The sequence below is a fragment of the Salvelinus alpinus genome, chromosome 4 (genome assembly GCF_045679555.1).
Source record: "Salvelinus alpinus chromosome 4, SLU_Salpinus.1, whole genome shotgun sequence".
Lineage (NCBI taxonomy): Eukaryota > Metazoa > Chordata > Actinopteri > Salmoniformes > Salmonidae > Salvelinus > Salvelinus alpinus.
Window position 1 is genome coordinate 43,855,300 of NC_092089.1, and position 25,068 is coordinate 43,880,367.

The following is a 25,068-nucleotide window of genomic DNA, read 5'->3' on the forward strand; positions in this document are numbered from 1 at the left end:
TTACAGCTACCAATGTTTTTACAGATAATATATTGACAAAATTAAACAAATGCATCTAATCAATGAACAGTGTTCTGAATTCTGTGTCATTTTCTTTCCTGTCCAAAATGAGTAAGATGTAAGGCAGTTTTTCCCAACCCTGGTCCTCCAGTACCCTCGACAGCACACATTTCTATTCCACCGCTGGACAAGCATACCTGATTCAACTTGTCAACTAATCATCAAGCCCTCAATGTGTTGAATGAGGGTTGTCCAGGGCTACAACATAAGTGTGTACTGTTGGGGGTACTGGAGGACCAGAGTTGGGAAACACTGATCTAACGTAAACCAATTGATACTGTTTGACAAACAAAGTAACACAGTCATTTATTTTACATTTTCTGAAGTACTCCATTAATATTTACAATGAGTGTCACAACCAGAAAACAGAATTGGTAAAATTATTCAAACGGCACTTGTTTGACAAAGTTTGGCAAGAGACATTACTTCAGTTTCAGAGAACACTACAACATTTACATTGCAGGTTCAGATACAGCACATAGGTGGTACAAACTGTCTGAATATCAAAGGCAGCTCTACTGGATAATATATTGTATGTGGGAAGAATAGTTACCAACGACAACATAACCTGTACTAATGTAGTGGCATGGTCTACAATAGGTTTAGTAGTTAGGACAGTTAAAACTATTTACAGAGGATGTTACACAGTACATTTCATTCTAACTGCTTAGCCCAAAAAAGCTATTCCTCAACGGTTACCAAAATAGTGTCATTCACAATTTCACCACACTATTATCAAGTGACATATGTAATACAACTGGCATCTGGATACAGCCAAGCTCCTTTTTCTAGAAAATAGCCAAATTATAAATAATCTTCCTATTAAAAACAGATTAAGTCTCTTGTGCATATTAATAATCTCAGTATTTGCAAATGATGTGCTTATTAAATCTACCCAACTCTATGCTAGGCTTCAAGTTATATAGTGCTTCTCATTAAGGGCCCAATCCTACATTGAGAACACACATTTGTTAATTTGTATCTCAACATATGATTCAGCCCTAAAGGTCCAAATCGTTATGGGATCCCACAGGTTGGAGACGTCTATGGGGTTGTGTCCAAATACTATTGTGGCTTCCTATCCTCTTTAAGGGGCTACACTTAAAGTTCCAATGCAGCCATTTTTATCTCAACATCAAATAATATCTGGGTAACAAGTAAGTACCTTACTGTGATTTTGAACATTTTAATTGAAAACAAAACTTACAAAAATAGCTTCTTAGCAAAGAGCAATTTCTCAAACAAGAATTTTGCTAAGATTGGCTGGGAGTGGCCTGAGTGAGGAGGGGGAAACTGAAAATGAGTGGTTATTGGCAGAGAGGTTTGGAACTCTTTCTTATTGGTCTATTAACCAATTTACCATCTGGTGATGTCACCAGGCAGGCAAAAACTTCAGGCGGTCTTTCCAAACAGCTGTTAAACTAAAAAGGGCATGATCACCCTTTTCACAAAATTGATTCAACCTCAGTGTGGAAATATATATATAAAAAACAGAAAATTCATGTTGACTGCACTAGGTCTTTAACTCTCATTTTAACTAACATGGATAACTGGTTTGGGTTGTCACCATATTGCTTTCCCTTCACCAGTTCTTATAGACCAGTGGTCAGAGAGGATAAGGAGAGGGAAACCATGTAACATGGATTTCTCGGCAGAGTGATGAAGGCTCTCAATGAGGATGCGGATCAGACTCACAATAATTTGTGAAGGAATCATATTTGACGATTGTCATCCATTATTGTTGTTGTTTTTTATGTTAAATATGAGTAAGTAACTGTTACTAGAGCATAAGAATCCTCCCTTTTCCCAAAATCATCGCTTCCTACTTGGGGAAGTCCCGGAGTTTGGGGGGGGGTAGTGTTCCCTCAGGGGGTTAGCCCTCCAAAGCACATGTACTTGACGTCCAGGTACTCCTCAATGCCATACTTGGAGCCCTCACGGCCCAGGCCTGATTGTTTGACCCCGCCGAAGGAGGCCTCTGGGGTGGAGAGGAGACCCTCGTTCACCCCCACCATGCCTACCTCCAGATTCTCCGCCACACGCCAGATCTGACTGACGTCCTGGGAGAAGAAGTACCCTGGGGGGGTAGCAGAGCGTAGTTGAATGAAACTCAGATTTTGAGATATAGTAATAGAATCAGTAAATCAGACTGGCTCTGTCAAATAATTATTATTATAGGTTTGAGGGGTTTTCAGACATGACAGCAAGGTGCATACAATAATGTTTAGCTCACCTGCTAAACCCACATGAGATGCATTGGCAATGGCAAGTGCTTCCTCCTCTGTGCTAAACCTGTCATAAGGAAAAGACAAACAACTTGAGTTAGCTTCCATTTTAGCATCCATCCACTCTTACATTTACATTTACATTTAAGTCATTTAGCAGACGCTCTTATCCAGAGCGACTTACAAATTGGTGCATTCACCTTATGACATCCAGTGGAACAGCCACTTTACAATAGTGCATCTAAATCTTTTAAGGGGGGGGGGGGGACTCTCTTCAATTGTGATTGAGTTGTCTGATCTCTCCTAGCTCCACTGACCTGATGACAGGCAGGAGAGGACCGAAGGTTTCCTCTCTGGTACACAGCATGTCTGTAGTGACATCAACCAGCAGAGTGGGCTGATGGAACGAGCCGTCCAGACGCTTCCCCCCCCTTAGCACCTTGGCCCCCCGCGACACTGCATCCATCACCTGGTGCTCCACCTGGGAGAGACATAGGATATATTAAGGTTATGTAACATATCAGAATATAAACAATATCATGCAGATAATAGTTATAGTATAGCTATAATACAAACACCCACTTGACAGAAGGAACCAGGTTACCTTCTCAGAGGCACGGACATTGATGAGGGGTCCCTGGGTGGTGTTTGGGTCAGAGCCGTGGCCCAGACGGAGCTCTGCGTCCATGGCCTTCCCCAACTTCTCTATGAAGCGATCGTGGATCCTACTCTGGACCAGGAAACGGTTGGAGCAGACACATGTCTACAGGGGTCAAAGGGCACATTGAGGGACATGGAGGTTAGGCCACGACTTAAGACTAGAATGACACGCAACATTTCGATATGGTGCATTTCACAGTATCCCCCAGTACAGTAGACACAAAATTATTTATTTCAGTACCTGTCCTGAGTTCCTGAACTTGGAGTTCATGGCTCCCGCCACAGCCTTGTCCACATCCGCACTGTCAAACACAATGAAGGGGGCATGGCCACCCAGCTCCATTGAAACCCTCTTGATGGTGTCGGCAGCGTGCTTCAAGAGAATCTGAGGATGGAGTTATCAGGAAGATCACAGGCCTTTTCATAGAAAAATTATCCACCTAGAAGATTTAAGACTAACATGAAATGTATATTGCATTTTCAGGATTGATTAAGCTAACTCTGAAGCCATTCTAGATCAGTGTCCATACCTTTCCAGTGGCAGTGGATCCAGTGAAGGAGACCTTCCCCACCAGGGGGTCTGTGCAGAGGACCATCCCAACAGAGGGGGTCTTCTCTCTGGAGCAGGGAACCACGTTAAACACCCCCGCAGGGATCCCGGCCTGACTTGCCAGCTTTACACACACAAAAAGTAAACATATGAATTAGACAAATGAAGTGTATCACTATTTGGGACCCAGCCACAGTACACAGTGAGTGTGGTTGTGGAAACGGAAGCACTGACCTCAGCGAGCGCCAGGGCAGAGAGGGGTGTGTCCTCGGCAGGTTTCACCACGACGGTGCAGCCCGCGGCCAGGGCAGCACCCACTTTCCTGGTGATCATAGCACTGGGGAAGTTCCACTGTGGGGGGGGGGGGGAAATAGGCTAGATTAGGTGTTCTGCAGGAAGTGAAAAGCATTACATAATTTTAGCTCTCCAGGACCTAAGTTGGACATCCCTGACATATAGTAGATGGATGAAGCATTACAGCTCACCGGAGTGATGATTGAGGCCACACCCACAGGTTGTTTGAGCAGAAGGATCTTACGGTCCTTGGCAGCCGAGGGCACAACATCCCCGTAGACACGGCGCGCCTCCTCAGAGAACCATTCCAAGAAGCCAGCAGCGTAAGCAATCTCCCCCAGGGACTCCTTCATGGGCTTACCCTAAGAGGTGCAGAACACACAAGTGGTTTACAACTCAGAACGAAATACAAATCATTACACGGACAGGACAGCACCCCTTTTGCATCCAGCAAAACAATACTCACACACTCAAAGGTGATCAGCTTAGCAAGGTCCTCCTTGTTCAACGTCAACAGATCGTACCATTTCCGTAGAAGGACACTTCTTTCCTAAGGAAGAAAACATTAAATCAGATTATGGAATCAGTAAGTTGCATGATCCACAAGAATCTGGAGGACACCGTCTGGTCTTACTAGCGCTCCCTGGAACTAGCAGCTCCTGATAACAGAGATGGAACTTGATGCAACAATGTGTGCTGTGTATTGAAAGTGTATGAGGTGTTGATGGTGAGTGGTGCCTCTGGTTGTTGCCTTTCCACTCACTCAGTCCCTCTCGCACAGAAGCATTGCTTCACATGCATAGCAGCAGAGCATTTATTTGCAAGACGAAAATGGGACAGAGAGTCGGAAAGGGGGGGGGGGGGGGTACAAAGAAGGGGAGGGGTTGTTTGTTGGCTGCATGGACAGAAAACCAGAACAATGAGGCCATCTTTACCAGATCAAAGACAAAACTGTCGTGAACAGGAATCTCCCCAAGCTACAGTATAAGATGTTGGAGTCACTTTGATATTCTCTCAAGGCTCCCTGCTTAGTGATGTACGCTTAGTGGAGTATTAATATGGCAGTGAGTGAGTTGGCTTAATAATTGCATAATCACTCACAGACAGTAAAAAAACAGCCCTGCAACCTGGAGTGGCTACTTTGCGGGCCAGGCTATTATTGAGCGTACACTACAGTACAGGCCCCAAAACAATGAACCCTGGGGTATAGGCTATGATGCTTGTAATATATATGTAATTGTGCACTTTGACTGTCTCTATTAGGTTATTATATTCTGCCTAACATGCATGCCAGTCACAATAGTTAGGGAAAGCAGCTGTCACACTGTTGATTTCATGCAACTAGGAAATGTGGGGAAAGCGGTGGTACTGATGAAGGAAAAAAAATATCAAGATGTTATTCACAGAATTGCGGATCGTCAACTGTCAAGTCAACTGTATTTCAGCATAATTAAAGTAGAGGAATACCTTCGCTGTGTGTTGCTTCCAGGAGTAGAATGCCTTGTAGGCTGCGTCGACAGCTAGTTTAGCTTCTGCTGGACCGCAGTCGGCGACTTTCGCAATCTCTTCCCCCGTCGCTGGGTCCAGCACTGGGAAGGTAGAGGGAGCATTGATCCATTGCCCGTTCACATAGCCCTGCGTTCGGAGAAGCTGAGCGGAAATATCGAGGCTGTATTGCCGATGCATGACCAATGGTAGGCCGACCTGGCGGGGGAGACACCGACTTCTTAGGAGACAGAAACTACCCATAGCACGAGAATAGCTTTGTCCACAAGAGGTTTCAAGTGGAATGCTGTCTCGCTCTGTCAGTCAAAGCAAAACTGCTTCAGTGACTGGTGAATTTCAATAAGGTTGTCGTCCGTGGATAGATACGAGTTTGAACCAGTCTTGAAGGCGGTCGCATTAAACACGTGATCATGCACATGCACGCACGCACATGCACGCAATACATTACTGACTAAAACCATAATTCGTGTGTTCCTTCGCTCAAAATAGATACATTGTAAACACAATTGTCATTATCGAAAGCAACCAAATGTGTAGCTACTGTTGATAAAACGTTTACAGGAGACAGGAGATCAAGTAGAGACAATAGGACGAGGTGGATAATTTTATAATAAGGCCGTTTTATTCAAGTGTAAAGATATCAGGCAAAAACGTGCACGGCCCCTTTCTGTCAGATTCTTATGAAATCGTCGGAGAAGAGGCCGCTCCACACAGTACATACAGATTATATAGACAACTAGCAAAGTAGGTTGATCTTGAAGTCTGGCCTTCCGATTGGTCGATCTGGGTCGTGGGTAATCCTGTTCGGCCTGATGTCGACGTTTCCATTGGCCCTTCCCACAGTTCATTGTCTTATAGTCTCATCCTTGAGCATAATGTATATGCCTCTGTTTTAACAGAGTCCTATTCATGGGGGAGGGTTGAGTATGTGGGTCTGTGGTTACTTAACAAGGTACAAAAGTGGGGGTATAGTGGGGGATGGGTGGATGTTGTGCCAAGTTATAGCTTATGTTGAGAAGTGGTTAAAACAAGTTACCAGTATCTTATACAATTTCTTACAATACATGTATTCTTCGTATTGACTGCAAGTGCTTCAATACAAAGACAGTATCTAAGATACTAGGCTAGTTATAATTATGAAATAAGCGAAGGTATCGATAGTTTGTTACAGCGTTACATCGTCTGTCTTTCCCATCGCCATTGTTGTGTTTAGTTGGCCAATGCACACGCTCGGATATCTTCTCTTGCGTCCAATAAGAGCCCGCAAACTATAACCAGCTTCCCTGAAATGTAGGCATGTGTACGTTGCATCATTAGTAGTCTTAATCTGTCAACGTTCAGCCGCAAGCCGACTTTAAAGGCGAATCTATAAATCACATTGTATTAACTGCTCAATGGGCTTGTTCGACATTTCAGCAGACTGACAACTAATGATCTACAAATTACCTTGCATCATAAATAATGACTCATTATTAATAGTCAGTCACAATTTACCAATGATACATTTAAGCAATATGGCCAGAGTTGTGGTATATGGCCAATATACCGCAGCTAACAGCTGTTCTTAGGCGCAACGAGGAGTGCCTGGACACAGCCCTTAGCCGAGGTATATTGGCAATATACCACAAACCACCGAGGTGCCTTATTGCTATTATAAACTGATTACCAACACAATTAGAGCAGTAAAAACAAATGTTTTGTCATACCCGTGGTATACGGTCTGATATGCCACAGCTGTCAGTCAATCAGCATTCAGGGATCGAACCACCCAGTTTATAATACTGTTTTGATCCTCTTGAACACAGCCAATATTATTTAGTCCCTGCTATCCAGGATCCTTGAGACATTCCTCAGCCCCATTGAACTTTAAATGTAAAATGGGTACTTAGGAACATCCCAAGGATTCCAGATAGTACTGACCAATATTGTTTGTAGCTCAATCTGGCAGGCACAATTTACATGACATTATGGTTTTGATGCGCTGTAACAGGGCCAATATCATAACTGTTTACCACCTTAGTAATGAGTGTCTTGGCTTTAGCAAAACACTAGATAGACAAGTGTTAGTTCAAAAATCTGATGAAAATTTATATGCAGAACATTTTCATTCAATGACTTACTTTGTCAAAGGTACATTGCCTAAAAAGATCCAACTCTTCATTGAGCAAGGTGACTACATAAATCAGAATCCTGTACTGCATACAGAGACAAAATAAGGACTAAAACAGGATCTCATCAAAGGGGAATGATTAACAAAATGTAAACATTTACATATAAAAGTCTTATAAATGCAATCAAGGAATATATGTTTGAAGACTTGACCATGACAATAAATACTTTTCCAAACTCAATTGAACAGCTTGCCATGCAAAACAATTTCACACAAAATGTCTAGGGAGAATGGAAAAGGAGTGGCATTATTAGTCCAAAATGTTTTGCAACAGAAAACGCGTGCTTACTAAAAACAGAGTTTCTATTGGTCAAATTCCAGTAGGGCCCTCCCCTTTTGGTTCCTAGTGAATACACCCCAGCCTTGTTGCTATAAGGCTGTTTTATGTGCATCAAAACCACAGAGGGAAAGATTTGAAATCCTCCACAGAAGGCAAAGGATAGCTATAGAGAGCCCTTATTCCATTTTGACTGGTCAATTCAGGAAATACATTTAAAATCAACAGTGTGTGAATTCATGCATTGCCTGAGGACATGTTTCCATTTATAGTGACCAACCTTGAATCTCTAAAACACTGTTCGTTTAGCCTAACACCCTCTGCTTGGGATCAGTAGAAAAACTGTAAAGTTAAGTGTATTAACAAAGCACAGATTATTAACAAGCAATGACTCAAATGCATAAGCCTTAAGTAACATGTTACATATGACCTAAGAGAAGTGCGCAATCAAGTTGGAAATTACAGAATATGGAAACATAAAAACATTAGGATTTAAATAAAAACAAACACAACGAAGTAAAACTGGGCGTTTGAGCAGTTCTAGGAAGATAGGCACATTCTTTTGATTATCCTTTTCCAGCATTGGAACATTCACAGTTATTTGTCACAAGGACTGTTTGTGTCTTTTTCCATGTTCTTTAGGAAATCAGCTGCAAAGAACAACAAAACAGATGGTTATACAAAGAAATCAGTCTGCCAACAGATAAAACATAATTGAAAAGCATTCACACACATTTTTTTGGGGGGGGGGGGGGGGGGGGTAATGACATTGACAGACTTGAGTAGTCGATAAGGCAAGCACAGTGCTGATATTCCAGAACACCAAGGGAGGACAAGTAACTCACCGTTTTTACTGTCTGCTTGACATAGTCCTTTCTGCTGGTCAGGTCATACTCTGGGTATGTGTCGTACACCTGGGACAGAGAAGTTGTTGCGTTAGAGACTTTTACAGGTAAACCAACCAACATTGTGATATCAAATCAGATATTTGAGAAGCAAACATACTTTCTGGCAGATCTTCTTCATGGTCATCTCCTCCAGGTTGGCGTCTTTCAGCAGCCTCTTCACCGTCTCCTTTAGCTGCTCATCTGTAGGAGGCTTCTTGATCATCTTGATCAACGGCTCATCGTCGTCCGAGCTGTCGAGTGCTGCCATTTAGGGAAACAAGCAGAGAAAAACATAACAATAAGCATTAGGCTACAGGTTGCCAATGACGTATGAAACGTGCTATAAAAGTACATCTACAGATTCTTACCATTGCCCTTGTTGGCAGTCTTTTTCTGTTTGTTACTGCTGCTGTCTGCTTTCTTGGTCTTAGCCAGTGCTGCCCTCTTAGCTGACGGTTTATTTTTTGGCTGAGGACAAGTCAATCCATGAGTTAATTCCATTGGTTCAAGATAAAAAGACAAATGGGTAAAAACCCTATCGAGATATTATAGACATGATCTGTTACATAATTACATACAAATATGAACACAAACACAAACTGTTGACTTTTGTATTCACAAGACTTGCTGTGAGTTGAGCAAATCCAGAATCAGAGACAGATTGACAGAAGAATCTCACCTTCTCAACTTCACTCTCGCTGTCTTTCTCATCCTCATCCTCATCATCCTTGTCTGAATCAGACTCAGACTGGTCGGAGTCTTTCGTTTTCTTTTTGGCAGGAGCTGCCTTCTTTGCTGGTTGCGCGCGCTTCTTGGCAGGTGTTCTCTTGCCCTTGGCTGCTGGATTTGACTTGGGATCCTGATTGGTAGGAGAGAAGGGACTGTGGTTAATCTTTGAGTGACAGAACAGGTTGACCGTTCCCTTTTACAATTCTAGAATATTTATATAGTGCCACTAGTATTGTCCAAGACCAAATAGGGGAAAATACATTTCCAATGGACAATACCTATCAGTTTACATTACAACATTTCAGTTCTGCTCACCTCATCGCCGTAGTCTTCAGAATCATCGGTATCTTCATCGGTCGTCACCTTTTCCCGCTTTCCCGCTTTCCAGCTCTTCTTTTCGGCGTCTGACTCGTCTTGTTCTACTGTGACTCCTTGCTCTTCGTCGTCGTCGTCATCATCCTCATCACTGCTAGAATCAGTGACGATGGCTTTGGACTTGCTCTCTGCTTTGACCTTCCGGGGACTGCTGGATGTACTCCTGGCCTTAGCCTTGGTCTTGCTCTTAGAGTCTTTGGTTGAGATATTCTTCTTAGACTTCTTCTTCTTTGAGATAACAGGCTGCAGATGGGAAGGATTTTGTATTCGGTTTGACAAGACAACAAACTCAAGAAATGTGTATCTAGCTAAAGAGCAGTCACTACATGAAAACTGTTGAGGACAGTTTTTTTGAAAAATAAAGAAGACCTTTAACTCACCTTTCCTGATATTCTGGGACTCATGAGGAAAGTTATGATCCTGTCGATGAGGACTGACTGGTTTCCACCCTTCTCCAGGTCCAACACTTTACAGATGGTCCTCAACCGTACGCATGTTATCCTGAATCAGAGCACACAAATACTAGTCATTAGTTTGCTTGTTTATTGTGCAATAATAGAGTACGTTTGATCCACAACAATAGTTCAGATAATGTTTAAACATGTTACTTCATTAAAGCCGTTCGATGCAGTTTATCATAGCACACTGCGCTTTATTACAGGCGACAATTTTAGTACTCATCACTTCATTCTCTACCAGAAAGTTAGTTGGCCCTCTGATGTCAAGTTACGTAGGTTGATACATTGCCGTTTTCATTTATAAACAAAAAGTCCACTGTACCAAACATAATTACTCAACTTTAGACACAAGTTACCTGAACCTGTCTCAGGGATGGTTAACTCTGGAAATTCCTTTGGTCCCTACTGAGTTGGGTAAATCAGCTTTTAGTTCTTGCACCTTGTGGAACAATCTTCAAAATGTTCTAAAACTGGATGTGTTGGTGCCTCTAGTGCAATTCAAAAAGCTGATTGAGGACCTTTTTACTGATGAATGTTAATTTCTAATGACCGTGTTTCTTTCTGCTTGCATTTATATTTTGACGTTTGTATTTGCTGTCATTTATTTAATTCAGGACTCATCTGTAAAAGACACCTTGGTCTCAGTATGATTCCCTGATAAAGGTAAAAAAATATATACAGTACCAGTCAAAAGTCTGTACACCTACTCATTCAAGGGTTTTTCTTTATTTTTTACTATTTTCTACATTGTAAAATAATAGTGAAGACATCAAAACTATGAAATAACACATATGGAAGCATGTAGTAACCAAAGAAAGTGTTAAACAAATCAAAATATATTTGAGATTCTTCAAAGTAGCCACCCTTTGCCAAGAGAGTGCAAAGCTGTTAAGGCATTCTCTCAACCAGCTTCACCTGGAATGCATTTCCAACAGTCTTGAAGGAGTTCCTACATATGCTGAGCACTTGTTGGCTGCTTCCCTTCACTCTGCGGTCCAACTCATGCCAAACCATCTTAGATTGGGTTGAGGTCAAGTGATTGTGGAGGCCAGGTCATCTGATCCAGCACTCCACCACTCTCCTCCTTGGTCAAATAACCCTTACACAGCCTGGAGGTCATTGTCCTGTTGAAAAACAAATGATAGTGCCACTAAGCCCAAACCAGATGGGATGGCGTATCGCTGCAGAATTCTGTGGTAGCTATGCTGGTTAAGTGCACCTTGAATCACAGACAGTGTCACCAGCAGAGCACCCTCACACCTCCATGCTTCAAGGTGGGAACCACACATGCGGAGATTATCCGTTCACCTACTCTGCGTCTCACAAAGACACAGCGGTTGGCGCCAAAAATCTCAAATTTGGACTCATCAGACCAAAGGACAGATTTCCACTGGTCTAATGTCCATTGCTTGTGTTTCTTGGCCCAAGCTAGTCTCTTCTTATTGGTGTCCTTTAGTAGTGGTTTCTTTGCAGCAATTGGACCATGAAGGCCTGATTCACGCAGTCTCCTCTGAACAGTTTATGTTGAGGTGTGTCTGTTACTTGAAGTCTGTGAAGCATTTATTTGGGCAAAATGTCTCAGGTGTAGTTAACTCTAATGAACTTATCCTCTGCAGCAGAGGTAACTCTGGAACTTCCTTTCCTGTGGTGGTCCTCATGAGAGACAGTTTCATGATAGCGCTTGATGGCTTTTGCAACTGCACTTGAAGAAACTTTCAAAGTTCTTGATGGACTGTTGATTCTCTTTGCTTATTTGAGCTGTTCTTGCCATAATATGGACTTGGTCTTTTACCAAATAGGGCTATCTTCTGTATACCACCCCTACCTTGTCACAACACAAATGATTAGCTCAAAAGCATTAAGGAAAGAAATTCCACAAATGAACTTTTAACAAGGCACACCTGTTAATTGAAATGCATTCCAGGTGACTACCTCATGAAGCTGGTTGAGAGAAAGCCAAGAGTGTGCAAAGCTATCATCAAGGCAAAGGGTGGCTACTTTGAAGAATCTCAAATATATTTTGATTTGTTTAACACTTTCTTGGTTACTACATGATTCCATATGTGTTATTTTATAGTTGATGTATTCACTATTAGAAAATAAAATAAAAATTAAAAACTTGAATGACTAGGTGTCCAAACTTTTGACTGGTACGGTATAAACGCTACTACTGTTGTTTCACAAGTCCTAACTGCGCAACCCTCTCCTTCTTACTTCATCATCCTCTCCTTCTTCTTTATATAGGGATCACTGTCAACCTCGAACGGGAAGCCATTGAACAGCCGCATATTTTTCCTCATTGTGGCAATCTGAGGAAAGAACCACCAATAATGACAACCGACTAACAACAACAACTCTAGTGTTGTTTTACCCACACAGGGGTGTCCATTGTGACATTACTCAGCCTTTAAAAAAAGTGTAAGATACACTTACCTTACCTGGCATATCAAAGAGAATTGTATGAAGCGGTTTCAGATCTGGAACCTTCAGCTTTCCGAGGTGGTGGTTCACTCTCGCAATGTCTCCTAATTTATCTCCGCCACCTGAGAGGGAGTGAAAACATTAGGGTTGTACTGTTAAATAATGAGCTGACTACTGAGGGCAAAATGGTGGAGGAAGCATTATATGGGATCCCAGCGGGGCTGGTACATGATACCGTTGCATCCCAATAGACTACGAGACTGATGAGAACTTATTTACAGGCTTCATTCTGTCTCATGTCAACAAAACTTTGGAAAAGTTCTCTGTGCACATCTATAGCCTTTGGTGATAGGCATGTCTGAGGATGCTCCATCTTACCATTTTCAACTTTCAGCACCTTTGCAGGTTTTGCAACCTGGAAATCAAGTCTTTGCACCATCTTTTTCTCCCTCTTCCCTTCAACTATTTGAGATAGAGCTGCAAGAAGAACATAACAGGTCAAATATAATTCAGTGCTGCTGGCTTCATCAACTGTAGCAAACCAGGCCTCCGTGCATGCAATAACTAACAAGTTGGACCCATGCAAAGCTGAGGAAGGTAAAGGAAGGATGATAACTAGCTAGATACCTGTACTGAACTATAAATTAACAGTGTAGGCCTATTTTGAGCAAAACGGGTTCATAAACATCATTGACTTATCATACTTATGTCTCTACTCATTTCATTCCGTGGTTTTCGGGCCTTTTCTGGTGAGTCCGCCAGGTATTCAACCTTTGGTTCTTTCTCTAACTCATCTGACAGGGGACAAACCTCCATCTTTTCATCCATTGTTTCAGTCATGTCAGTGCACTTTGTAACATTTGCTGCCCTGTTTTGGGAAGAAAGTAGTTCCACCATCAGTTTAGCCAGATATCCCTGGAGAAGCACCTGACTATAGTCCCTCCTTTTTATGCGAATAATATAACTAAAAACATTAAGCTAACGTTAGCTAGTCAACAACTTTCCATCGGACTTGACAATGTCATGTCTGAGAACATTGTTAGATAGTTAAGCTAAGTTAAGATGTTAAGGGGTTAGCAAGCCCAAACAATACAACAAAAACTAACGTTAGCTAGTTAAAATTACAATCAATCACAATTTACCCACCACCAGATAGTTGTCATTATAAGTATACATGGCTAGCCAGCTACAACAGTAAGTTACATTCAATCTTGTGGTGTTTAACTTTTTGCAGTGTGGCGCCCGCAGACATGATTTGGCGCGCAGGTTTGTTTTGAACACAGAGAGCTAACGTTAACGTTAGCTAGCTAGCCAACTATACGCCATGTATCAAAGTTTACCACCACACAGACTGAAAACTAGCTAGCTATCTAGATATTTACTAACCCGTTTTATTGACAATGACGGTGTTAGGTAGAAACCTATCAACGAGATAGCTAGCTAGTAAAGTCAATACGTTCCCGCTGATGCTGCCTGACTTGGCTAGCTACCGCGGTTAGCTCAGTCTTCTTGTCAACGTAGCAGCCATCCAGTTATTTTTAGTTACTGAATGCGTCTAACTTCTGAAATTTGTTTTATCACTACAATGATACTTAATATGACCATTCTGGCTCATTGGAAATCTATAGCCAACTATTACAGTATGCCAATATATTCAATACTTTACCTTGTTATCAAACAGGATTGGATTAGGTTCCAAATGGCGGGTTTGTTGCAGTGTGGGCGGCAATGGCAATCATTTAGATGACGTACCACACAACATTAGAAATTAGTCGACCATGACTAAACTAAACCACACAATATTAGAAATGAGCCAATTAGGACTAATCTAACATCCAACGTCAGTATTTCCCTGGTTTTATTGATCGATTGGATAATACACTCAATGAGGGGATTTGATTATCTGGCCCGAGTTACCCCTGCGGGAGGAGTTTATAGCGGGTGACGGGTGATTGCATTCGCTTTGGAACTGAGCTGCCTCCCGGGCGTCAGCCGGGTGACCCGTCAAAGTCCGCAGCGAAGTCGGCTACAAATGCGCGTTAAAAAGAACTGGTTACTCGGAACGAAAAAAACGCACTCTAACTGGGAAAAATCATTTGAATAGTCAGCCAACTCAGAATTCCAACTCGGGAACTCGGACCTCTTTCAAGAGCTCAGACTTTCCGATTTGAATATCACTGACGTCATGATTCGACCTTGTATTTTTTTTCGAGTTCACAGTTGTTTTGAACCGGCCATAAGCACATGGAGTAATGAGTACATTGTGTTGTTTTTTACATGCAAAATTGATTGTTTTTGATAAAAACGCTTTATCTGCCTTCCCACTGAAAAGTAGTTTGAAAATTCGAATACATATTTTATGGAAAATAGATGTGTTTATGTTTCTGGACGATGCATCATGCTACCTTGTTGACAACATGATCTATTGGCGCAGATTACTGTTCGAGTTGAAACTGGCGCTCATCCCTCACCACTTTTGCCCGTTCGCGTCACGGGCCATTGACCGTTGCTACGCGGCTCAGGATAATAGAACTCCCTCAAGAGTTAACATTTTGCCACGTCAATTCATCAGTTAACTACACTGTACAGTACTTTGTGCTGCTACCACCTTTACCCTGTTGCGCAGGCAAAATAGCGGGGGCCAGGCAAGGGACTCACCTGGTAAAGGTAGGCCTTAAACTTGATGACACGACTTGCATTTGGGCTATTTCACAATATTAGTGCTTTTTCAGAATGTGATTTTTTTCTATCCCACACTAGACTGACTATTTTAGGTCGACTTGATGGTCAGTAATAATAAGCTGAGTGTATTAATCAAAGGCCAGGTTGCTTTCTGGGGTTAAAATATAGGTTTATTTATGTGACTGGAAATAACATATTTGACCTTTTTAAAGAAAATTCTGCATCTTTGATGCACTGTTCACTCTTTATGCTACACTCGTTATGGTTAGCAAAAAGCAGGTACCATCAAAATAAATCTCTGACCAGGAGTAAAAATCTCCATCAAAGTTGACAGGCTCGACCCAGACAACCATTCTGCCATTGCCAATGCTATAAATGCCAAGTTTTCATCTGTCACCACATCATTACCTACACTAAACCTGTCAGACCTACCTGCATTTTTGTCAGCTATGCCACTCCCTACTGTTGAACCATGGGAAATGCACAGGAAACTACTCTCCGTTCCAACCAGAAAAGCCCCAGGTCCTGACCTCATCAGTGGCAGACTCATCAGGGAAGTTGCTGTTGCAATATCCACCCACCTGACTGACTTCTTCAACACCTCCCTGTTTGAAGGAGTGGGTCCACATCAATGGAAGGAGACAATAGTCCTCCTGCTGAAGAGTGATCCACCGAGGATTGACCAGCTACGGCCCATCTCGCTCACGCCCCTTCTGTGTGAAGGTTTTGTTGCTGAATGGGCAACACAGGATATTCAAAAGAACATCTCCAAACAACAGTTTGGCTGCCTCAAGGGACGCTCAACCACCCACTGCCTGTACAGAACAGCAGACACCAGAGGCACCTCCAGCACATGGGTCCTGACAGACTACTGCAAGGCCTTTGATCTTGTGGATCACGCAATTGCAATGAAACACCTTTTGCAATTATCTGTCCGACCACAGATCATGCCATGAATTTGAAACATCCATTCCGGCGTAGCCAGGTTACAAGATCCCATGAGACTCTATCCCAGGCCCAAGAATTCTCCTGTGGCCTCCCCCAGGGCACACGGCTTGGTCCAATTGTATTCGTGGCTCACGTCAATGGCGCAGGTAAGGGTGCTCTCGAACGGCTAGATGTTCTTTACCATTCGGCCATCACTGCACATCACTGCACTCTATACTCCTCTGTAAACTGATCATCTCTGTATACCCGTCACAAGACCCATAAAACCCTCTTAGGCCTCACTCCCCCCTATCTGAGATATCATCTATTGCCAGTCACATTCTGTTAAAGGTCCCCAAAGCACACACATCCCTGGGTGACTCCTCTTTTCAGTTCACTGCAGCTAGCGACTGGAACGAGCTGCAACGAACACTCAAACTAGACAGTTTTATCTCAATCTCTTCATTCAAAGACTCAATCATGGACACTCTTACTGACAGTTGTGACTGCTTTGCGTGATGTATTGTTGTCTCTACCTTCTTGCCCTTTGTGCTGTTGTCTGTGCCCAGTAATGTTTGTACCATGTTTTGTGTTGCTACCATGCTGTGTTGTCTTGTGTTGCTGCCTTGTTATGTTGTCATAGGTCTCTCTTTATGTAGTGTTGTGTTGTATCTTGTCGTGATATGTGTTTTGTCCTATGTGTGTGTGTATTTAAAAAAAAAATCCCAGCCCCCGTCCCCGCAGAAGGCCTTTTTGGTAGGCCGTCATTGTAAATAAGAATTTGTTCTTAACTGACTTGCCTAGTTAAATAAAGGTTGCATAAATAAAATAAAAATCAGAGGGTACCCTATCCAACTCCTAGGCCTTTGTGGATGACCCGAACCTCATAGAATCAAGACACCTTCCTCCATTATACATCTCCGGCCACACACTTGAGGTTGTGTCCAGCACCAAAGTGCTTGGTGTTACACTCCAAGCCAACCTAAAATGGGACATACACATCTCCGACATTACCACAAAAGGAAACCGAAGGCTCTTCATGAAGAACCATCATCGCCACTTCAACCTTCCTCCCAGAAGACCTTCTGACATTCTACACCTGCTTTGTCCATCTAGTGCTAGAGTACGCCGCTCCAGTATGGCACCCAGGTCTCACAGCCCACCAACACAACCAACTTGAGAACATCCAACGACATTCAAACAAAATCATCATGGGCACCATACACCTCCTGCATGCAATGACCTGGGCTTGGAGTCCGGTCGCACCCATCTCTGCAGATCCTTTGCCCAGAAGCTTGCAAAATCCCAGGATTACAACAAATGGCTACCTCAGAAGAAAGGCCAATTCAGTGGCAGATCTACCCGATCCAATCACAATCTGAACCTTCCCCCTACTCAGATTGACAGATATTACAACATCCCTATGCCTTTGTGAGACTGCTTAGTGCTGCTTAACTGTAATATTGTACTGTATACTGCATATCATATTTTTTTATTTACTTACTTACATAGGCGTATGTATGCTGCAATTCAGCTTTTAGCTGACAATGTGTACAATTCAAAAATAAACCTTAAATAAAATATATAACCATGAATTATCATTTGGATGTCCCTGTAGGAGAACCTTTTTTGGTTCCTTGACCTTTCTACCTGGAACCAACCTTTCTACCTGGAACCAAAAAGGGTTATCCTAAAGGGGTACCACTGGTCAAAGAATCCTTAATAGTTTTAGGTAGGTAGCCCCTATTTTACAAAAGTGGTAGGCTTTCTTGGATTCATTTTCCAATGTCTTCCATGCAGGACCCCAGGCGAGAAGAGAATGGTTGCATTCGGAAAGATACTCCCAGTAGTTGGTGAGTTTGGAGCGTTTCAAAATCGCCTGTTGTTGGCAATATCGATACCCAACATATTCATGGCCTTTCACATGTTCAGCCAAGTTTTCACAGGTATGAATTTTCCTCACCACTGCAACACCGACTGGATACTCGCCCGTGGACCCAAATTGACCTATGACCAACAGAAAAATCTCACACTTCCAATGAATGATGTTGGGGAATATGAGAGCTGTCGTATGTTCACACCGGTGGACTTGGACTTGGAAACAATTCAAGAGCAAGGAATCAACAGCACCATATATTGTACAGATGGGTGGGTTTACGACACACCCCAAGGAAACCCCACTCTGGTGACAGAGGTAGGGATGAGCGCAATCATTGCATTACCCCAACTCCTATTTAACTCTATGCACTACCTGTTGAGAAGTTCAGTTTTGTGCAGATAGCCCAAGTTAGTTTGGTTCTGTTTACGCTATTTGATTTGGCAGCTTGACAATAGTTTTTATAATGTCCCTAATTTTCTCCTAAAAGTTTAGACATCAATCACTATGTTCTGTGTTTTAAATCTGTGTCCCTTGAAGGCACTTGTTGTATATAAAGTTGAACTCGGAAGTTTACATACACTTAGGTCATACACTTTACATACACTTTACATACACTTAGGTCATTAAAAGTCGTTTTTCAACCACTCCACAAATTTCTTGTTCACAAGCTATAGTTTTGGCAAGTCGGTTAGGACATCTACTATGTGCATGACACAAGTCATTATTCCAACAATTGTTTACAGACAGATTATTTCACTTATAAATCACTATCACAATTCCAGCGGGTCAGAAGTTTACATACACTAAGTTGACTCTGCCTTTAAACAGCTTGAAAAATTCCAGAAAATTATGTCATGGCTTTAAAAGCTTCTGTTAGGCTAATTTACATCATTTGAGTCAATTGGAGGTGTACCTGTGGATATATTACAAGGTTTACCTTCAAACTCAGTGTCTCTTTGCTTGACATCTTGGGAAAATCAAAAGAAATCAGCCAAGACCTCAGAGAAAAAACATTGTAGACCTCCACAAGTCTGGTTCATCCTTGGGAGCATTTTCCAAATGCCTGAAGGTACCACGTTCATCTGTACAAACAATAGTATGCAAGTATAAACACCATGGGACCATGCAGCCATCATACCGCTCAGGAAGGAGACACGTTCTGTCTCCTAGAGATGAACGTACTTTGGTGCGAAAGGTGCAAATGAATCCCAGAACAACAGCAAAGGACCTTGTGAAGATGCTGGAGGAAACAGGTACAAAAGTATCTATATCCACAGTAAAACGAGTCCTATATCGACATAACCTGAAAGGCCACTCAACAAGGAAGAAGCCACTGCTCCAAAACCGTCATAAAAAAGCCAGACTACAGTTTGCAACTACACATGGGGACAAAGATTGTACTTTTTGGAGAAATGTCCTCTGGTCTGATGAAACAAAACTAGAACTGTTTGGCCATAATGACCATCGTTATGTTTGGAGGAAAAAGTGTGAAGCTTGCAAGCCGCAGAACACCATCCCAACCGTGAAGCATGGGGGTGGCAGCATCATGTTATGGGGGTGCTTTGCTGCAGGAGGGACTGGTGCACTTCACAAAATAGATGGCATCATGGGGAAAGAAAATTATGTGGATATCTTGAAGCAACATCTCAAGACATCAGTCAGGAAGTTAAAGCTTGGTCGCAAATGGGTCTTCCAAATGGACAATGACCCCAAGCATGCTTCCAAAGTTGTGGCAAAATGGCTTAAGGACAACAAAGTCAAGGTATTGGAGTGGCCATCACAACGCCCTGACCTCAATCCTATAGAAAATGTGTGGGCAGAACTGAAAAAGCATGTGCGAGCAAGGAGGCCTACAAATCTGACTCCGTTACACCAGCTTTGTCAGGAGGAATGGGCCAAAATTCACCCAACTTATTGTGGGAAGCTTGTGGAAGGCTACCCAAAACGTTTTACCCAAGTTAAACAAAGACAATTCTACCAAATACTAATTGAGTGTATGTAAACTTCTGACCCACTGGGAATGTGATGAAAAATATAAAAGCTGAAATAAATAATTCTCTCTACTATTATTCTGACATTTCACATTCTTAAAATAATTTGGTGATCCTAACTGGTCTAAGACAGGGAATTTTTACTGGGATTAAATGTCAAGAATTGTGAAAAACTGAGTTTAAATGTATTTGGCTAAGGTGTGTGTAAACTTCCGACTTCAACTGTATATCAGAGTTATACCTTAGTTATGTAAGAATGGCCTTGACTTGTTCATGAAGTCAATGCTTAGGTCTTGTTTTCAACCTTTATTCACTTTTATATCCACAGATACAGTGCATTCGGAAAGTTTTCAGACCCCTTGACCTTTTCCACATTGTTACATTACAGCCTTATTCTAAAATTGATTAAATCAGATAAATCCTCATCAATCTACACACAATACCTGATAATGACAAAGCGAAAACAGTTAATTTTTATTTTAATAAAAAATTAAAAACAGATACCTTATTTACATAACTATTCAGACCCTTTGCTATGAGACTCAAAATTGAGCTCAAATGCATACTGTTTCCATTGATATTCCTTGTGATGTTTCTCCAACTTGATTGGAGTCCACCTGTGGTAAATTCAATTGATTGGACATGATTTGGAAAGGCACACACCGGTCTATATAAGGTCCCACAGTTGACAGTGCATGTCAGAGCAAAAACCAAGTCATGAGGTCGAAGGAATTGTCCTTAGAGCGCAGAGACAGGATTGTGTCGAGGCACAGATCTGGGGAAGGTTACCAAAAAATGTCTGCAGCATTGAAGGTCCCTAAGAACACAGTGGCCTCCATCATTCCTAAATGGAAGAAGTTTGGAACCACCAAGACTCTTCCTAGAGCTGGCAGTCCGGCCAAACTGAGCAATCGAGGGAGAAGGGCCTTGGTCAGGGAGGTGACCAAGAACCCGATGGTCACTCTGACAGAGCTCCAGAGTTCCTCTGTGGAGATGGGAGAACCTTCCAGAAGGACAACCATCTCTCCAGAAGGACAACCATCTCTGCAGCACTCCAACAATCAGGCCTTTATGGTAGAGTGGCCAGATGGAAGCCACTCCTCAGTAAAAGGCATGACAGCCTGCTTGGAGTTTGCCAAAAGGCACCTAAAGACTCTCAGACCATGAGAAACACGATTCTCTAGTCTGAAACCAAGATTGAACTCTTTGGCCTGAATGCCAAGCGTCACATCTGGAGGAAACCTGGCACCATCCCGACGGTGAAGCATGGTGGTGTTAGCATCCTGTTTTGGGGATGTTTTTCAGCGGCAGGGACTACGAGACTGGTCAGGATCGAGGGAAGCTGAACAGAGCAAAGTACAGAGAGTTCCTTGATGAAAACCTGCTCCAGGGCGCGCAGGACCTCATACTGGGGTGAAGGTTCACCTTCCAACAGGACAATGACCCTAAGCACACAGCCAAGACAACGCAGGAGTGGCTTCGGGACAAGTCTCTGAATGGCCTTGAGAGGTCCCAGTCAGAGCCCGGACTTGAACCTGATCTAACATCTCTGGAGAGACCTGAAAATAGCTGTGCATCCCATCCCAACCTGACAGAGCTTGAGAGGATCTGCAGAGAAGAATGGGAGAAAATACAGGTGTGCCAAGCTTGTAGCGTCATCCCCAAGAAGACTCGAGGCTGTAATCGCTGCCTAAGGTGCTTCAACAAAGTACTGAGTAATGGGTCTGAATACTTATGTAGATGTGATATTTCAGTTATGTATTTTTATAAAAACCTGTTTTGCTTCGTCATTATGGGGTATTGTGTGTAGATTGATGAGGGGGGAAAAACGATTTAATCCATTTTAGAATAAGGCTGTAACGTAACATTTTTGGGAAAAAGTCAAAGGGTCTGAATACTTTCCGAATGCACTGTATCTGATATATTGTGAGATTAGGCATATATGTTGCTTTTATTATGAAAAGAAGCAATCCATTTCCTTATCATCAAAGGCAACTAAATTCTCTCCTCTTTCCTTTCCCTCTCATCAGTTTAACCTGGTGTGTGACAACAAAGGTGTGAGTGACGCATCACAGTCCATCTACATGACCGGCCTCCTAATAGGGTCCCTGGTGTTTGGACCTATGGCAGACAGGTAAAACACACAACCCACTTTTTAAATTGTCACAAGTTTAGTGAAGAGGTCACCCCAAAAATGTGAAATACCCCCGCAGGTTTGGTCGTCGCTTCGCCATCCTCGTTTCCCTGCTCTTCCAATTGCTGTTTGGAGTGGCCGCTGCCTTCTCCCCCAACATCTATGTCTACATTAGCCTTCGGTTCGTGGTCGGCATGACAATATCAGGCATTGCCATGAACACATTTGTGCTAGGTGGGGCAATACTCCCAGGTTGTCTCTTACCACATAAACTCCAATCTCTAATCTCAATTAGCCAAAATATAACACCTTGTACTGTCTACAATCATCAAACAGTGTTTGACTATTGGGTGAGCTGACAGCCCCAAACCATTGTAGTGTGTGATAGTTATTTTCCTATTTGGAAGGGGCTGAGTGGACCAGTACATCTAAGCGGGCCCTCTTCACCATCATCTCACAATGTTTCTATGCCGTGGGGCTGATGTTGCTGCCGTGGATCGCCTACGGGGTCCGCAACTGGAGGGCCCTGCAGCTGGTGCTTTCCAGCCCCGTCCTCCTACTGGCTGTCTACTTCTGGTGAGCCTGAATTTCATACCTTCTGGTGAGCCTGACCTTCATACCTTCTGGTGAGCCTGACCTTCATACCTTCTGGTGAGCCTGACCTTCATACCTTATGGTGAGCCTGACCTTCATACCTTATGGGGAGCCTGACCTTCATACCTTATGGTGGCTTGTGCGTGGGCAGCGGGTGGAGGGAAGGAACGATTAAATTGCCCCCAGATACTGATGTAAGGTTTGATTTTTATGTGGATGAGTTTGTCCTCTCATCAAAGCAAAGGCTTATTTATGTATTGTGTAGTTACCTCTTTGGAAGGGATATTTGGATGACCACACATTTTTGGGGGATTTGTAGACCAATATTGTGTGGGTGTGGGTGTGTACACGCTAGGATTCTCCCAGAGTCGGCCCGTTGGCTACTAACTCAAGGCAGGCAGAATGAGGCCAGGCAGGAGCTCCAGAGGGCAGCTGCGGTCAACAGGAGAGAGGTCCCCCAGTCATTACTCGACATGGTGATTTAACCATCCTTACTGGAATAAATTTACTTTGGGGATACAGAATGTAAACATGTAAAAAAAAATATATATATATATATATAATATGAAGTTGCATTTGTGGTATAGATTATTTAGTTGCATCTTCTTCTAGCTGGAGGCTGAGAACACGTCTACAACGGGCAGTATGATGGACCTCTTCAAGATACCCAACCTGAGGAAACGTGCTCTCACCATGAGCTACATCTGGTTTGTGTGACCAATGACTTAGCTAAATACAAACTTAACATCTGTTATGATCAATATTCAAAATACTGTTTAAATGCATTAATTCACAACAATTGTAGTCCATTCCTTCATGGCGTGCATTTCTTCATGCCCCATCTTGTTTTTACAAGCTGTTTTTTCCACTCTCCCTTGGGGCAGGTTTGTGACCAGCCTGGTCTACTTCGGCGTGAGTCTTAACGTGGGCCATTTTGGCCTGGACATCTACCTGACCCAGTTCATCTTTGGCCTGGCAGAGATTCTTTCTCGCCTGGGCTGCTACACCCTCCTGGAGCGCCTGGGCAGGAGGCTCTGTCAGGCAGGCACTCTCTTCTTTGGTGGAGCAGCTTGTCTCCTAATTCTTGCTATTCCTGAAGGTGACTACCGAAGGCTGTTTCCAGTTATGCAAATGCTCAACCATCTACCCTATCTGGGTTTATAGTGTGTAGCATTCAAATGTTTTATCTTTGTCAAATTTCCCTGAACTTGGTGTAGTTGGCGTTATATTCTGAAACATACCTGTTGGTGGTACTTATTTCTGTCTTATTTTGACCCTTAGACCTTCCAGTATTGGTGACAGTCATTGCAGTGACTGGAAAGTTTGCTATAGCAGCCTCCTTCACTATTGTCTATGTATATACTGCTGAGCTCTATCCCACCGTTGTAAGGTTAGTTACATTCCCAATGTATACTGTTTATTACAGCAGAATAATATCCTCATTCTTCATACTGTGTATACATGTCAAATTTTCTCCTCATCCACTTTTGGATACATTTATTGCAATGTCCTTCTTCATGTCTTCCTTGCAGACAGAATGGTGTGGGTCTGAACTCCATGTGTGCCCGTGGGGCGGGCATCCTGGCCCCTCTGATGCATCTGCTAGAGGTGTACCACCAGGCCCTGCCCATGCTCATCTGTGGCCTCCTGCCCTTCATCGGCGGGGGGCTGTGCTTTCTACTGCCAGAGACCCTCAACACTGAGCTCCAAGACTACATAGACCCACTCGTGGAGAAGACAATGTGAGTAACCCCTCTGTTTTCGACATTTTAGCTGTCTATATTTGAATTGTGAAGTATGTGAATTGAAGCAAGCACCATACTTATTGATTTTTACTTGTTGATCTTAGAACATCAGAGAGCGGGACTATTGAAAACGGACTTGATGAGGAGGAGAAACCAACTGAATTGAGGAGCTCAAAATTCTGATCACTGTCTGGTCCATACTCTCTGGAGGTGTGAGTTAGATATTACTCTAAAATATCTCTTATTTTTTGTAAATGATACCACCCATTTGGGACTAATTATTTGTTTAAATGAATGAATAATACAAAATGATTGATGTTGTGAATAAAATAAAATGGGCCTATCACAATATTAATCTTGGTGATCGGGGGTGCCATATGGGGAGGGGGTGGGTTGGATGATTCTACGGGCCTGTGACTGAGGGGCCCTCATTTTTTTTGTTGAACATTAGGTAAAATAAATTCTATATTAAATTATTAACCTATTGTCATTAATATAATATTT

The 25,068-nt window shown here is 42.7% G+C and overlaps 3 protein-coding genes across 6 annotated transcripts; 1 reads left to right on the forward strand and 2 right to left on the reverse strand.

Annotated features, from left to right (window-relative positions):
* Positions 1 to 350: 350 nt before the first annotated feature.
* Positions 351 to 5,747, reverse strand: LOC139573630 (succinate-semialdehyde dehydrogenase, mitochondrial-like). Its single transcript, XM_071397302.1, has 10 exons — positions 5,257 to 5,747; positions 4,256 to 4,339; positions 3,981 to 4,151; positions 3,730 to 3,846; positions 3,476 to 3,619; positions 3,187 to 3,330; positions 2,890 to 3,048; positions 2,603 to 2,766; positions 2,294 to 2,352; positions 351 to 2,137 (listed from the first exon to the last, which is right to left on the reverse strand). Exons 1-10 carry the CDS (start codon positions 5,536 to 5,538, stop codon positions 1,926 to 1,928), a joined length of 1,536 nt encoding a protein of 511 aa, XP_071253403.1. The 5' UTR covers positions 5,539 to 5,747; the 3' UTR covers positions 351 to 1,925.
* A 1,611-nt stretch (positions 5,748 to 7,358) lies between these two features.
* LOC139573631 (protein DEK-like) lies at positions 7,359 to 14,413 on the reverse strand. Of its 3 annotated transcripts, none has more exons than XM_071397303.1 (12): positions 14,279 to 14,413; positions 13,317 to 13,480; positions 12,991 to 13,089; positions 12,625 to 12,734; positions 12,406 to 12,500; positions 10,114 to 10,234; positions 9,674 to 9,976; positions 9,309 to 9,488; positions 8,998 to 9,097; positions 8,748 to 8,890; positions 8,588 to 8,656; positions 7,359 to 8,392 (listed from the first exon to the last, which is right to left on the reverse strand). In XM_071397303.1, the coding sequence occupies exons 2-12, from the start codon at positions 13,450 to 13,452 to the stop codon at positions 8,381 to 8,383; spliced, it is 1,368 nt and encodes a 455-aa protein (XP_071253404.1). In that variant the 5' UTR covers positions 13,453 to 13,480; positions 14,279 to 14,413; the 3' UTR covers positions 7,359 to 8,380. The 3 variants fall into 3 exon arrangements, with proteins under 3 accessions (XP_071253404.1, XP_071253405.1, XP_071253406.1); XM_071397304.1 differs by having other exon boundaries at positions 13,999 to 14,291; XM_071397305.1 differs by lacking the exon at positions 13,317 to 13,480 and having other exon boundaries at positions 14,279 to 14,353.
* A 231-nt stretch (positions 14,414 to 14,644) lies between these two features.
* On the forward strand, positions 14,645 to 24,915 carry LOC139573629 (solute carrier family 22 member 13-like). 2 transcript variants are annotated; one of them, XM_071397301.1, is made up of 12 exons: positions 14,645 to 15,279; positions 18,022 to 18,074; positions 18,154 to 18,415; positions 22,122 to 22,225; positions 22,305 to 22,459; positions 22,633 to 22,801; positions 23,175 to 23,295; positions 23,432 to 23,526; positions 23,704 to 23,918; positions 24,101 to 24,209; positions 24,352 to 24,561; positions 24,669 to 24,915. In XM_071397301.1, the coding sequence occupies exons 3-12, from the start codon at positions 18,170 to 18,172 to the stop codon at positions 24,745 to 24,747; spliced, it is 1,503 nt and encodes a 500-aa protein (XP_071253402.1). In that variant the 5' UTR covers positions 14,645 to 15,279; positions 18,022 to 18,074; positions 18,154 to 18,169; the 3' UTR covers positions 24,748 to 24,915. The 2 variants fall into 2 exon arrangements, with proteins under 2 accessions (XP_071253402.1, XP_071253401.1); XM_071397300.1 differs by having other exon boundaries at positions 18,022 to 18,415.
* Positions 24,916 to 25,068: the final 153 nt, after the last annotated feature.